At 39.4% G+C, this 14,988-nt stretch overlaps 1 protein-coding gene across 2 annotated transcripts in view; it reads left to right on the forward strand.

Moving 5' to 3' along the window:
* vwa8 (von Willebrand factor A domain containing 8) overlaps nucleotides 1–14,988 on the forward strand; it is a 64,983-nt gene that overhangs the window by 16,208 nt on the left and 33,787 nt on the right. For both annotated transcript variants that reach the window (XM_077537074.1, XM_077537075.1), the window contains exons 8-26: nucleotides 96–204; nucleotides 305–409; nucleotides 525–653; nucleotides 1,747–1,881; nucleotides 1,962–2,039; nucleotides 2,606–2,766; nucleotides 2,841–2,954; nucleotides 4,409–4,604; nucleotides 5,561–5,638; nucleotides 5,703–5,818; nucleotides 6,217–6,314; nucleotides 7,751–7,857; nucleotides 8,215–8,286; nucleotides 9,199–9,275; nucleotides 11,852–11,927; nucleotides 12,035–12,170; nucleotides 12,483–12,602; nucleotides 12,681–12,886; nucleotides 13,913–14,064. In XM_077537074.1, coding sequence (XP_077393200.1) covers nucleotides 96–204; nucleotides 305–409; nucleotides 525–653; nucleotides 1,747–1,881; nucleotides 1,962–2,039; nucleotides 2,606–2,766; nucleotides 2,841–2,954; nucleotides 4,409–4,604; nucleotides 5,561–5,638; nucleotides 5,703–5,818; nucleotides 6,217–6,314; nucleotides 7,751–7,857; nucleotides 8,215–8,286; nucleotides 9,199–9,275; nucleotides 11,852–11,927; nucleotides 12,035–12,170; nucleotides 12,483–12,602; nucleotides 12,681–12,886; nucleotides 13,913–14,064 — 2,265 coding nt within the window. The remainder of the gene's footprint in view (nucleotides 1–95; nucleotides 205–304; nucleotides 410–524; nucleotides 654–1,746; nucleotides 1,882–1,961; nucleotides 2,040–2,605; nucleotides 2,767–2,840; nucleotides 2,955–4,408; nucleotides 4,605–5,560; nucleotides 5,639–5,702; nucleotides 5,819–6,216; nucleotides 6,315–7,750; nucleotides 7,858–8,214; nucleotides 8,287–9,198; nucleotides 9,276–11,851; nucleotides 11,928–12,034; nucleotides 12,171–12,482; nucleotides 12,603–12,680; nucleotides 12,887–13,912; nucleotides 14,065–14,988) is intronic.

Below are 14,988 nucleotides of genomic sequence, written 5' to 3' on the forward strand. Positions count from 1 at the left end.
TAGCTCGTGCACGTATAAGCGCGCACGTGTAGGCACGCGGGTTGCGCAAACCATGTAGGACTGTATCATACTCATGCAGTTTGTTTGTGTGTCAGGGTGTCCCAGCTTTTGTCACTTGCTACCACACTGTGCTCCCAGGAATCAGCCAACTTGGGCCTTCCTGACTTTCCTGTGGATAACCTTCTTAATGGTCTTAATGTACTGGTAAAGACCCCATTTAAACCTCCGCTTTGCCCCTCTCTGAGAAAAGGGTTATGTATTAAGAGTAGATTGCCTAATCAATATCTATCTTGTATTGGCCTAGAATGTTTTCCCCATGATGTCCTCGCAGCAGCTGGTCCAGAGACTTTACCCTTACCATAGCATGCTGGGCAAGGATGGTTGCAACGCTGTGGAGACTGTGCTCAGTGTAAGAAAGATATGGGTCACTGTTCACTCTCTGATTTCTATCTCATTCTTTGCAAATGGCAATTTGTCAGACGAATGCCTGTATGAGTCATGCAGACTTTTTGGCTTTTACACAGAAATTTGAGCTGCTGGATGGCCATAGCAAGACATCGAGCAGCACTGTTATCAGTGTGTCCAGAACAGCAGGCACGGAAGACTATGCAGACGTCACCTTGCGCGTCGCAGATAAAAATGTTACAATTCAGGTAGATAAGTTTAAAACTTTTTGTTTACACTGTCTTTTTTTTTATGGATTTTAACAATGGATGGATGGACTTGTCAATTATTGCGTAGGAAAGGAGAGCCTCACCAATGCACTTACACATGCATTTCATGTTTCCAAATTTTTTTGTGTGCTCAAATATAGTTACCTTGTGTTTAAAAATGTGTTTTAAGTAGTGTTCAAAGCGTGTTGCTGATTTAAAACTGTATGGAAAAACATAATCCTGCCTCTACAAATGTTCATTTAAATTTTTCCTAAAACGTATTTTAAAAGTGGTTGTAATGTAGAACTTCTCTACATCATGATGACATTGATTTTCTAATATTTGGATTATCTTTTATTCCTGTGCTAAGAATAAATAACAGGAACAGGTGATTAAAATTAAACTAAAAGATTAGATAATTTAAAAAAATTTTTAATTATACTTAATACTTTAATAATGTATTTTCCTCACAACTGAGAAATAGTCATAGTGTTGGAAATAAAACAAAGATAACTCAAGAAATATTAAAATATGTTAAACAGTGCATGGCACAAATGTGCAAAAAAAAAACCCAGTCATTTCCAAAATTTTAACCTACTTAATACTTATCTGATGGCTTCACTTTTGTAATTGTAAAGGCCTAGATTTTTTAGAGCTACTTAATTGTATCCCTCATTGTTGAATTAGGTTGTTTTTTGTTGTTGTTGTTTTTTTTACATTTTTATGTATTTTATTTTATTTTTTTTATCCAATGTTGAGCTCAGTATAGGTACATAAATTACTACTGTATGAATGTGAACTCTTTTATTGAGAAAAGCAAAACGGTGAGATGCAAAATCTGTTTTACATTGAATTATATAATATACCGTATGAGAAAAACAAAAAAAAAATATTGATGGATTATTTATTTATTTATTTTTAACGACATCTCTACCAGGTGCCAGTGATTTTAAACCATTTTTTTTTTTTTTGCCTTTGCCGCTGAATCATATAAAGTAGAAGTTGTTTGTTCATATTGATCTCATGCTGCTGTCGAAAATTATAATAAAGCAAGATATTTTATTTGTTGTGTACATATTCAATGAACATTCAGGTCCCTGCAGGCACCAAGGAACCACGGGCACCTAACAGTAGCCTTACCTTCATCAGCACCCCTAGCCACTCTCAGCTGATTGCTGACATGATGCAGTCGCACATGGTGAAGGACATGTGTCTTATAGGAACCAAGGTAGTATGCACATACCGTTTACAAAAATCGAGTTTATTGTGAACGAAAGCCTCAATGTGCTCTTCTTGTGTGTGTTTAAGGGTTGTGGCAAGTCAGTGATTGCTCGAGAGTTTGCTGAGATGCTGGGTTATAGCATAGAGCCTGTCATGCTCTACCAGGTAAAAAAATAAATAAGGCAACTGTTATATTATGTTTCCAGGGGCAAAGGTAGCCCTATTTCACAACATGGAGTGATGGGAGGGGTAAACGTGACAGGGCATGGGCACCCGGCAAATAGCCAAAAAAGTAGCAAAGGTGCAGGTAAAAAATGTGAATATGAATGCAACAAAGCATGACATTACTGTATGTAACAGAATGTATCAAAACTTGGAGGTGGTCCGTAGTGGAACGGAAGTATATAATATAACCCCTGGCATATCTGAATATGGTTGTGCAAAAATATTCTGCCTTTTGGTTTAGAGTTTGCATGGATTTTTTTTCTGGGTACACCGACATCCTCTCACATTCCACAAATCAGCATGGTAGGCTGATTGAAGACTAAATTGCCTATAGGTGTGAATGGTGGTATATAAAATGAAGGAATGACAATGAACTCTGGTCACTAAATCAATCTTTCAGTCACAATAATCTTTATATGCTTACAAAAATATTCCTCAAAGCCATTTTCACCTCCCATTTTTATTTATTTATTTTTAACAATATAATCTCATTGTGTCTGTGACAGGACATGACAGCCAGGGACCTCCTCCAGCAGAGGTTCACTCTCCCCAACGGCGACACGGCATGGCGTCCGTCGCCGGTGGTCACTGCTGCCATGGAGGGCAAGCTGCTGCTGCTTGATGGAATACACAGGGTCAACCTGGGAACACTGGCTGTCCTATCAAGGTAAGACCAAAATTGATCACACATTTCAGTATTGTTGTAGAGAAGCAAAAGCTCATCAGCGTTGTGTGCTGCAGGTTACTTCATGACAGAGAGTTGGATCTTTATGATGGCACCAGGCTGCTCAGGTGGGACAGATACCAGGCACTAAAGGAGGAACAGAACTTTACCGACGAACAACTCAAAGAGAGGTATACATATCCATAAATGTGTCTGCATAGTTCTTTTCAGCATGGAATTATGACATTAGAAAGAAAAAGTGTATGTGCTACCACATAAGCCCCTGATAATACATGGTAATGCAGAATAAATATATTTGATGCAGTATTTTTAAATTCAATTTGACATACTGTATATAGGACCTTAAAAAACAAAAATCTATCATTTTGCGATGTGGCTACTACATATAATAAATAGTAAGTATTATGTCCTGCGCATTTTTTTTTTTGTGCCTGTGGTATGCACAAAAAAAAGTGAACATAATGCAAAACAGGAAACTGTTTTTAGGAACAGATTTAATTTGAGTCATTAAATTTCTCATGAAAGAGTATTAATCAAATCATGTACACTACCCTGACTCTCCTCATGTACAGAGTAATGCATGCCCAAGGCAACTTCTTTTATGGCTATTTTACATTGTTAGGTTTATATACCAAAACGTGTTGAACACAGAGAAACAAGGATGAGAAGACAAGACTTTTGGTTTTTACTCGCAGCGAGGAGAGCAGAGTTGTCAGTTACAAACTGGCAAAGATGCTCTGACAATTGTCATGTTTTCTCTCTTTTTATTTGGGATTGTTCTCTATCTGGTTATGAATGCATTTTCTTAGATTAACATGTCTTGTCTGCTTGGATGCCAGTGTGTTGCAAGTAAGCATGTGATGATCTATTTGCAATGAAAGTTTTTGTTTTTGCCCCAGACGGTGTGGCACATTTAAAACACAGCCACACTGTCTGGCATAGTTCATTTTAAGAAATGGGTGTAAAATTGTTCATTTAAAGTTTATATGAGTGTGAAGCATTTTAGCAAATATATAATAACTTAGATACACTTTATACGTAACATACATGTAGTCTTGTGTATTTGTGATAGGAAAAGCAAAGAAGAAAGTTTTATTTTGAAGAGCAGGAAGTGATCTTGCTTTGTGAAACCCTTGTTTTCTGCTATATAGGATTTCTCCATTGCTTAGAATTGCACACATTAACAACAGAAAGTTGTTTTAAACAATTATCCTGGAACATCTGGACCCTGCTGGCCACAGAAATGTTTGCACATTTTTGGATGCATGCTGGGATGCAGTGCAGGTTGAAGTGTAACAATAAGTGATAGCTTCAGACTCATCTCTCTACCGTGGAGATGCTTCGTGCTCGCATGACATGCTCCTCCCCCACCAGTATAAATATAGTCCAGTGCTGTGTGGGTGTCTCTATGGGGTTACAGTCATGGTCCTCTCTGTCCTCTTGAATCAAAAGCTTCTGCAGCCAACTGTCAAAAGCCATGCTCTTCTTCATGACATAGATTGACTGTGACACACACCCCCACACACACCCACACGCAAACGCATACACGCACACACACGCATATGCACACACGCATTCTTTCTCAACACAGCAGCCAGTGTGTCATTGGTATCTGTCTTTTCAGGTCAATCTTTGCTGTCCACCCGTCATTCCGAGTGCTCGCCCTGGCTGAGCCTCCACTTGTGGGTGCTGGTGCAAGCACCAGTGGCAGCAGCAGCAAAGGTCAGCAGTGGTTGGGTCCCGAATTGCTCACCATGTTCCTGTACCACACTGTCAGCCCACTGGCCCGAGCCGAGGAGGTCATCCTCCTGCAAGGACTGGTGAGATACTCACAGTGATTAAGCATTCGTCCTCTGGCAAGACCTATTTTGATTGTGACTTATTTTAGAAATACCTATTGTTTTTTTGTTTTGTTTTTTATCTTTTTACATGTAACTCCAAGTTCTGTCGTTCCTCCTGACTGACTAGCAACATCACAAAGAAACGTATTGAGAACATGTAGTGTATGTCCCTGGTAAAAAGTTAGCTTTTAACATTTTCAAGGCTTATTCTCCTATATTCAAGCAAAAACACTTTTGATCTATAGAGCAGTCTTAAATTACAACCATCTCACGTTTTTTGTCATCTTTCCAATAATCCAAATTATTTAATAAATATTTCCTCAAACTCTCAGTAACTATTATCTGGCTTAACCAAGAACTGTATCGATAGTTAGGATATCTGATACAAGAAAGCAAAAATAACATAAGGTAACTTAAAGTACAAACATCCTGATTTCCGACACCATATATACTGTAGCAAATTTCTAGATTTTTGAATACTGGTAATCCAATCCAAATTGTTTGCGGTAGCTAACGTCAGATCTGTGTGTGCATACTTTGACTGCTCTTTTTCCAACGGTTAATTTTCTATAAAGAAGCGAGGACCCTTGTGAATTTGAATGATATCCTTTGGCTCAACGTGTGGTATGCGACACAAGAAAATATAGAGCAGAATTTAAGTTATGTATATCGTCAAATGATTATGATCACTATAATAGATTTTAAAAAAAAATGCAGAACGTGCCGTCGCAGAGGTCACATTTTGCACACATAAAGGGATTGACACAAATATATGAGAGGTCTTTTAAAGCATTTCTATAGTCACGTTTATCCAAAATTGTGTTCCAAGGAATAACCCAAAAAACTAATATGGTGAAAAAAGGAAAATAGACTAATTAAAGCTCCAATATACTTTATCTAAATACACTTGCTCTTGTTTTCATTTCACTTTGCAGTCTCCTAATGTTCCAAAGGAAGCTGCCGAACAGCTACTGCACCTCACGCACACTCTGCGACAGACAAATGACCCCACGGTAAGTGTGTCTGTGTGCACGTGTGCCAATATGATTTGCGTCATTTATTTGCATGTGTCACCAGGCACAGTCCCTGGCCTCCTCCCTCTCCACCAGACAGCTGCTGCGGATCTGTCGCCGGCTCTCTCGCTACCCCGAGGAGAGCATCGCCCACGCTGTCAACAAGGCTTGCCTCTCGAGGTGTGCTCAGGTTGCATGCACCCTCACATTTTATGCACTTTAGCTCCTGTAGAAAAAGGCCTGTATATAAGCTACATTCGAGAACGATGGGAAGCCGGACATATCCCACTTGGATTCTCCCAGTTCCCACCTCAAAGCATTCGAGGCAAATGGAAAAAAAACAAAGATGGCTAAACGCGATAAATTGTACCATTCACGGTCTCTCTCTCTCAATGGGACTCGCTATTGTCAAGTGACGTCAGATTTAAGATGGTCATTTTAAACTTAGCAACTCGGATGCACGAGTTCAAAGAGGCATTCCCGTGTTCACTTCCTGGTTTGAAGTCCGACTTCCCACTTTCCTCGAATACAGTAATAGATATGATGACGCTCACCATTTTAGTACTTTGTCTTTTTAGGTTTCTTCCCAGTTTGGCCCGCGGCTCACTTCAGAAAAGCCTTGCCAACTGCTCCATACAAGAGTCTCCAGACGCTGAACACACACGTGACTTTAGTTGTACGTCCCAGTCACATACATACATGGCTTACACCTTCCTTTCCATTTCAAAGTTAATTCAATTTCCTGGTCTTTATTGTGGCACGGTGGTTGACTGGTAAGCAAATCTGTCTCACAAATCTGAGGTCATGGGTTCAAATCAGGCTGCGACCTTTCTGTTTGAAGTTGCCTGTTCTTGTTCTGCTTGTGTGTGGGTACTCTGGTTTCCTCCCACATTCTAAAATATGCTTGTTAGGTTAATTGAAGACTCGAAATTAGTAGAAGTGATCAGGGAGTACCGATACCGGCCTTACTACTCGGGACGGTTACCGATGCTTTCCAATCAGAAATGATAAATTATAGGTATATTAGAACTAGTTCCATAAATTTCAGGAAATTTTAATTGAGGGAAAAAAATATACATTGGGATATCTAGGTTGTTCTTTAAATTCATTTGTCGTTTTTTGGGGGATATTTTATCTATCACAAATACTAGTGGTATCAGTACTTAGTATCAGTGACTACTCAAATTTGGAGTACTCATACCGATATCAGTCTGAAAGAAAGCGGTATCGAACGTCCCTAGTCTGTAGGCATGAATGTGACTGTGAATTGTTTTTTGTCTAAAAAAGCTAATTCAAATGAAGGTGTGACATTATGTAAAACGTAAATAAAAACAGAATACAGTCGATTCCTGCAAGCTGAATTCTTGCGGTATTTGTGAGTTCACAAACTCAGGAGATCTTGTACCGAGCTCGTTCATTTCCACCGATGGCCCAATCACAGAGCAACATTGTGTTTGGGGGCGGGATATGCAGCTGTGACGAAACCAGGAAGCGCCGACACCATGGGAAACAAACTAATCTATAACATGGACGAACGGACGCTGCAAATAATTCTGTTTTTTGCAGAAATACTCACCGTTTTCTTGTTGAATGTTGAACAGCGACGCTTCATGCATTTTTATCTAGTAAAGATGTTCGTGCTTTTTTTTTTTCTTTTCCTAAGTCAAGACCAAACACGACGTTTTCATCCATTGCCATGATTGGTCAAAACAAACGTGAGCAAGATGCTGCATCATCCAATCAGCTCGAAGTATTGTATAGAATGTCCCGCCTTTCCCAAGCAAATCACCGTGGAGCAGTCCCAGATTGATATTGTGGAGAACTCTCTTGAGTGAATCCCATTTATCAATCTGGCTATTGCCAGGTTAATAGGGACCAGGTCAACCAACCAATAGTGAAAATCTACGCATAATTAATTGACACACTTTGTATACTACATGTTCACATCTATAGTTCAACTGTCCAGCCCTGCATATTTAAAAAAAAAAAAAAGTCTGGTGTGTGTTCCATTTTCAATGCACACCACCCGCAGTAACCAGCTATCACCCAGCATCAAACTGATTGAGCTGTTGAAATGTCATTGATTGAATGATTGCCCTGGTTTTTCTTCAGGTATGGTCAAAGATGGAGTGCTCACCATCGGCGCAGTTTCCGCTCCTGTCTACAAACCCAATCAGAAAATGAAGGTTCCAGATGTGCTCTTCTATGATAACCCCCAGGTAATTACTCATTCACCACCCCAGCGCTGACAGATAATCATTGCTATTGATTGATTGATTACAATCTTGAAGGACTGAAGTCGTGTCCTGTGGCCCAGATTCCCCCTCTTAGAAATGTTTGTTCTCGCTCGCTGTTATCGTTCCACATTATTGTGTGCCATATTGAGAATGGAATTGAGAGTGATGTTGTTGACATCATGTGTGAGGGCCAGGAGTGATGTCCTACTTTTTTTTCCCCAATGACCTGCTTTCTTCCTGTCTTCAGAACTGAAGCACAAAATGAAGCGACATTTTTGTAAGGATTTCTACTGTCCTAATTTTTTTTAAATTAATTGTCTGTTATCTGTGTCTGTGCAGCACATGATGGTGATGGAGGATATGTTAAAAGACTTTCTATTAGGAGAGCACCTCCTCTTGGTCGGCAACCAGGTAAGCTTTGTCACTGATGAAGAAAATTACTTTTTGTGAGGATATGCAGGTCGGAAAATGGAAGGATGGAATTTGAGCCATTCTAAATTTTATTTGTGTGCAGAAAAATGTGTCCCACTAGTTGTTGACATATCAGGCCTACATTACTTAAAAACATAGCTTCATAGACAAATTGCTAAACCTACTGGTAATTTAACTATTGGCAATCAGTCAGTCATGTCTATTGTGGGGTAGGTATCCAACAGAACTTAATCTATGACCACAGTGCAATCCATCTTTATAGGTGCCCCCCAATTAATCACAGAAGATATCACTCGGTTAGCTTGTCAACTGTTGCCCATATAATTATGTACTGTGGGCTCATGTGAAGTCCCAGTAAAGAAGTGCTAATGCTTCGTACTGGTGCGTACCAGCCAACTTAAAGCATTGCTTACAGCAATGATTGTCATTAATGTACTTTGGAATGGACAGTAGAGTTGTGAAACTCTTCTGACCCTTAAGGAAACATTAAACGTCAAGCACTTCCTTTGGGAGGCTTTGTCCTGTCAGTTTAGTTTTAGCCGGCCGAGTTAGAGGAAAGAAGTGGACATGGCAGCCAAAATATGGTGGCCTTTGTTCTTGCAATAATAACATGGGGCAGTGAGTGGGTGATTCTGTCCCAAGCGAAGACATTAGCGGCTGTCAGGGCGTCTTGCTGGACGTCTGACAGGCAGGCCACTGTGGGAAGCCAGTGGGAGTCCCAGAGAAGAGAGGAGCCGCCTGTCACAAGCTGTTAACATCAAAACTGATCGATGCTTGCATTTCTCGACTTTGCATGGAATGGAATAGACTCCTCATAACTTTCCTTTTATAGACAGACCATTGTAACTAAAACAAGACTTTTTTTTTTTTTTGTCTTATTTCCTTCCATAGGGTGTAGGTAAAAACAAAATAGTGGACCGATTCCTGCACCTACTGAACCGACCAAGAGAGTACCTACAACTGCACAGGTCAGTAGTAACAAGTTCTTTTTGTTTTGTTTTTCTTGAATAATAACATCATGGTGTCATTGCATTTCTCGCTCTTTGTAAAACGTCAGTATTTGGCTATCCGTGTATGTGTTATTTCCCATGAGCTTACTGATTGTAGTTTGAATCGAAAGCCTTGTTTTGGTGGTGTCACTAATATAACATTACTAATGAGCCAGTTGGTCCGTTTTTGGAGAGAGGAAAATGTTGACAAATCCAATTTGAGATTTAAAAAAAACAAAAAAACGTCAACATGATGCTGATTTCCATTTGTGGCTACTTTTTTAGATACAGTTGAGCTCAAAGTCTTGTGAAAGTCAAAACTGCATCTTAGTGGATGATTATCATGACCCGGTTAGTCCCCTTCAGTGTAGCAGCTAATATTAGATCAAAGCAGCGGAAAAAGGAGGCAGGAAGGGTGTGTGTGTCTCACGTGTGTGTCTGTGTGTACGTGCTTTTGGGAGACTGAAAGTCTTCAGAGATGTGGCTCAGAAAAGCAAAAGCCATCCAGGAAGGAAAGTAGGACAGCTTCCGGGTCAACTAGAAGAGCGGGACATCTGGGATAAGAGAGAGTGGGGGGCAACTTTATGTTAATTTTGGAATGTCCACTGGGAATAAAGGTGGTTAAGATTGTAATTTGATAGAATATTTTTAGTTTGGTGATGAGGATTAGGGATCTGGATGGATGGATGCAGAGCCGTTTTTTGATATGGGCAATGTGGGCGACACAGGGCGTAGTCTATGTAATGTCGTGCCCACAAAAAAACAAAAAAAACAGAAACTCGATAGTTTTCTACTAGACTACCGCACGTTTCCGTGTTGAGTTAATGGAGTAGGTGCTGGGGTGCCCTCATCATCATGTCAACTTGCCGCGGGGGTCAATTTGCAACTGCAGAGGTAGGCAAGGGGGAGAGGGGCGAGGGATAAACAAACTTGTTTACGTCACATGACTCAAGTTGATTGACGGGTGAACGGACGGCATTGCTAAGATATGATGTCGAGAGTCTCGACTCAAGACTTAAATGAAGATGATGGATCAAAAGTACAATGGAAAAGAAGCCACCACGTGCCCATTAAAAAAGTTTTAAAAAACAAAAGGAGAGGAGAAACAGAAAATGTAGACCGATTTCTATGAGTGCATGATGTGAGTGACAGTCGGCTACCGACTGTTTATTAGCTTCTTGCTAATATATTGCTAAGCCACAAAAGACATTTGACATTTTGTATTTAGTTTGCCTGAACTAGCAACTATTAGAATTGAGGCATCATGTGATAGAACTAATTCCACCCATAGGCAACCTAGTTTAGTGTGTGGTGTGTTTGCAAAACAGCAAAAACATCTGACTGATGTGGACTTACTTGCCAAGTTAACTCTTTTACTGCCAAACGTTATCCAAAAAGACAACACCAACAGTGCCAGTCGATTTCAAACATTTTCACTCATCTTTCAAGGCAAACAGAATATTGTGTGCTATGGCTACACCAATATGGTAGATACCATATGAAAGATTTGATTTCATTCTTTCATTAAAAAAAAAAAAAAAAAAGTATGGTTCTCCCTTATTCCGTTCTTCAGTAATCACCATTTGAAAATAGGTAATTTGAGTGACACCAAGCAAAGATGGAGAAAAAATAAGGATAAAATAAGCTTTTTGTGAAAAGATAGATTTTCTGCACAACAATGACTTTGACACAAATATATTTTGTTTTGTGACACTCTGTGAATTATTGTAAGAGGTAAAAAATGTAATTGCACTTATTAAAACCAAACCTTTTTTTAGAAAAATAATTTGAGAATAAACAGTACAGAGAATGGATGGAATTAGAACTGTAAAATACCTTGCTAAAGTATTAGTCCCCCTTGAACTTTTTGACCTTTTGCCACATTTGAGGCTTCAAACATAAAAATAGAAAATGGGATTTTGTTGTGAACACAGTGGGACATCCTGAATTGGAACGAAATGTACACAACGTATTAAACTTTTTTACAAATAAAAAAAAAAAAAAAGTAAAAAGAAAACATTTTCCATAATAAGAAGTGGAATTTTTGATTCCATACAGAACTGGCTCAATGCTGTCGACTTGAATAGTGAACGAACAGGTATTTTAGGTGTGAGTCAGGGCTCTAATTATATCTATATATAACTGTATACAAGTCACAGCTAAGTTTGAGTCGCAGGACCAGCCAAACTATGAAAAACCCCCCCAAAAAACTACGACTTAAAGTCAGAAAATTATGGTAATTAAGAATTAAATAATACATTTGTAATAAGTAAATATCTTGTCTTGGCAATACTGTATCTCTCCAGAGGCACCTCATATCTGTGCCAGGGCATCGCTGAAGCGCATCCCAGGGCACCCCATAGATTAAAAATGTAAATGTTCTTCTGGGTGAATGCAACAGTCTACGGTTTTCTAGGTCACCTGAATTTTATGATTAATTATTAATCAATGATAACCCATTATTTATAATATTATATTAACATCCAGTACAGTGCATTATTGCACTATGTATTATATAATTTCTTATTATAATACAATACATGTGCTTGCTGCAGGGATACGACGGTGCAGACACTGACACTGCAGCCTTCAGTCCGAGATGGTATCATCACTTATGAGGACTCGCCCCTGGTCTGTTGCTGATGAGTTTTTTTTTTTTTTTTTTTTAAACAATCTGATATGCTTGGTGTACCATTGACTATTTGGAATGTTTAAGTGGCTCTGACATGTGCATGCAGGTGAAGGCTGTGAAGATGGGACACATTTTGGTGATTGACGAGGCCGACAAAGCTCCTACGAACGTCACCTGTATTCTCAAAACCCTGGTGGAGAGCGGAGAGATGATTCTCGCTGATGGCCGCAGAATTATCTCGGGTACCCCAAATATGCGTCACACCAAATGTATTCAACATGGCTGCAGTAGACTGAAATTATTGTTGGAGAGAGCATTGTCCACTTGAATTGAGTCTAGTGATGACTGATTTTAGAAAATAATCTAATTTAATTGTTTTTCCTCAAAAATACAACTGCATGGAACATATTGTGAGGAAAATGTTTGACTTAACTTACCCTTTTAAGTAAATAAAGAACCCTGTCCAAGATATGAGGAATTGCAGTCAAATCAATGTTGTGGTTGTTTGCTGCTGGTTCGCTACTTCACTCAATGAATAATTATCTACTCCTCAGATCAACTTGAAGCCAAGGGGAGGCCTAACACCATCGCCATGCACCCAGACTTCAGAATGATGGTGCTGGCTAACCGACCCGGCTTTCCCTTCTTGGGCAATGACTTTTTTGGAGCTCTCGGTAGACATACACACATTCCCATGTTACGCCGAGCCGTTTGTTTTGGTCCTCTCCAATAATGCATTCCTGTCTTTTCAGGCGACATCTTCAGCTGCCATGCCGTCGACAATCCCAAACCCAGGGCTGAGCTGGCTATGCTGAAGCAGTACGGCCCCAGTGTTCCCGACACCACTCTGGAAAAGCTAGTTGCTGCCTTTGGAGAGCTCCGGTCCATGGCTGACCAGGGCACTATCGCGTACCCATATTCTACACGCGAGGTGGTCAACATTGTCAAGCATCTGCAGGTAGGAAGAGCCCCAAAAAAATTATTTACTCTTCAAAATACATTCACACACAAAGAACAAATCACAGTAAGGTTTATTTTATTGCTATTTATTGCTATTATACATTATATGCAATATTGGAAACAGTCAAAATCTGGTGATTGATTTTAAAGGGAAAACAATACTGGCACATTCTGACATCCTGAAATGTGTTATGAATTGAATAACATCCTCATCATGTGGTCGGTGTACAGCACGCATAGTGCGGAAACTATAGATGACTGAAAAAAATTACTTTTAAATTTCACAGCACCTAATACAGCAGCTGTGTTCTTAAAAAAACGTATGAATGCACAAATGCGACCAGATGAAATTTTTACTCGCACAAATATGCTACCATTTTGGCTGCAGTCTTGAGCCCTGCCTCCACCACGTGTATCAGTGTAGAAATGCTTATTTTCCCTACTTCAGCTTGTCTCCTTTTGCTCGGCAAGCGTAAATAATGCACATTATTTGAGCTTGAGAGACCTTAGAAACTTCCAGAGGAGCAAGGGGGATCAATAATTCAGTGCAAACGGGATGAGGCCTTTTTTTTTCCTGCTTTGTTATAACTAACCAGCGGCATCAGGCTCACAATAATTTGTCCGGCTTTAATTACCACTTCACTGTTTGGCATCTTTGTAGACCGCCCCCAAGACAATGTATTCATTACATCGATGCTCTAAGGCATTATTGATTGCGCATCCACTACATGGCGGCCCAGTACTGTAAATAAAGACGTAGAGATGTGAGTTATGGTCCAATGATTGCACCCTAGAAGCAGAGCTGTTCCTCCATTGTAGTTTTAATGGAAAAAATGACTCGAGTCCGTGAACATGAGGTTACACACTTAATTTTTAGTTCAGTTGTAGTTCTTATTTAGCTGCATGTTAAAACATTGACAACACCTCTCACAATGCAAAGTGCAACTCAGCTTTGTTATCTTTGTAAAGGCAGAATTTTTGATAGTCATATTTGTTTGTCCTGTCGTCCTTCAACTCTATTCAGAAATTTCCCAATGAGGGTCTGGCCAACGTGGTACGGAACGTCTTTGACTTTGACTCATACAACAAAGACACACGAGACGTCCTGATTGAGGCTCTGCACAGGCACGGCATCCCCATTGGAGCCAAGCCCGACTCTGTTCAGCTGGCCAAGGAGTAAGCCAACGGGAACGCGCTCACTGGTCATGACATTATGTACACAATGCCAGAGGATACATGTAGTGTCATTCTAATCCACTGCAAATATATTGTTCAATGAATACGTCTATGACACTGTCAATCCAACCCGAGTATTATTATCTTCTTATTGGATCTCATTACATTTTACAAGTGTACATAATGTTGTGGTCCACTCGACAGGTTAAACTAAAACTTTTTATTTATTTACAGACATAGCATGATTTTAGATATATTATGGAAATGCCAGATTTAATATGTTCTGTTCATATCAGTTGAATTAATTTCAATGATCATCATTTGGTAGGGGTTGCACAACTTCAGATTTTTTTAAAGTAGACACTAATGTGATGAAAGTTGAGTCAACATCAACCTGTTGTTGATATCAATTGTATATATTTTTTTCAGTAACGGTCTATCATGACAACTATAACAGGAGGAGGAAATGCCTCGCAAAAATATATATTCACAATCAATGGATAGCTCATACACTAAATATATGCAAAATATAGACTTTAGAACACAAGAGCATGGATGTGGGCTTATTTCTAAGCAGAGAAAGAATCTTATTGCTCAGTATGCTTGCAGCTGTGCCAGCCAACTAAAGTTTGTTTAACGTGCCACATGGAGAAAATGTCGTCTTCCTCCTCCTCAAGCCTAAAACACATTGGCAACTACTCGATGTCCCACTATAGACGTCATGGTGTAGTAGTCACCAAGTTGACTAATTTGTACAATCCCTATTATTTGTTGTGCAAAATTTTATTGTAGATCAAAACAAATAACGACAGATAATAAGAATACTGTACTTTATTTACTAAACTCATAAAGGTTCTCAACTGTAGAAATGTATAATTCAGTAAATTCATCAGTAAAACGTGATTAAATGTTATGTTATTACAG

Source organism: Festucalex cinctus, chromosome 11 (assembly GCF_051991245.1).
Source record: "Festucalex cinctus isolate MCC-2025b chromosome 11, RoL_Fcin_1.0, whole genome shotgun sequence".
In the NCBI taxonomy this organism is placed as follows: Eukaryota; Metazoa; Chordata; class Actinopteri; order Syngnathiformes; family Syngnathidae; genus Festucalex; species Festucalex cinctus.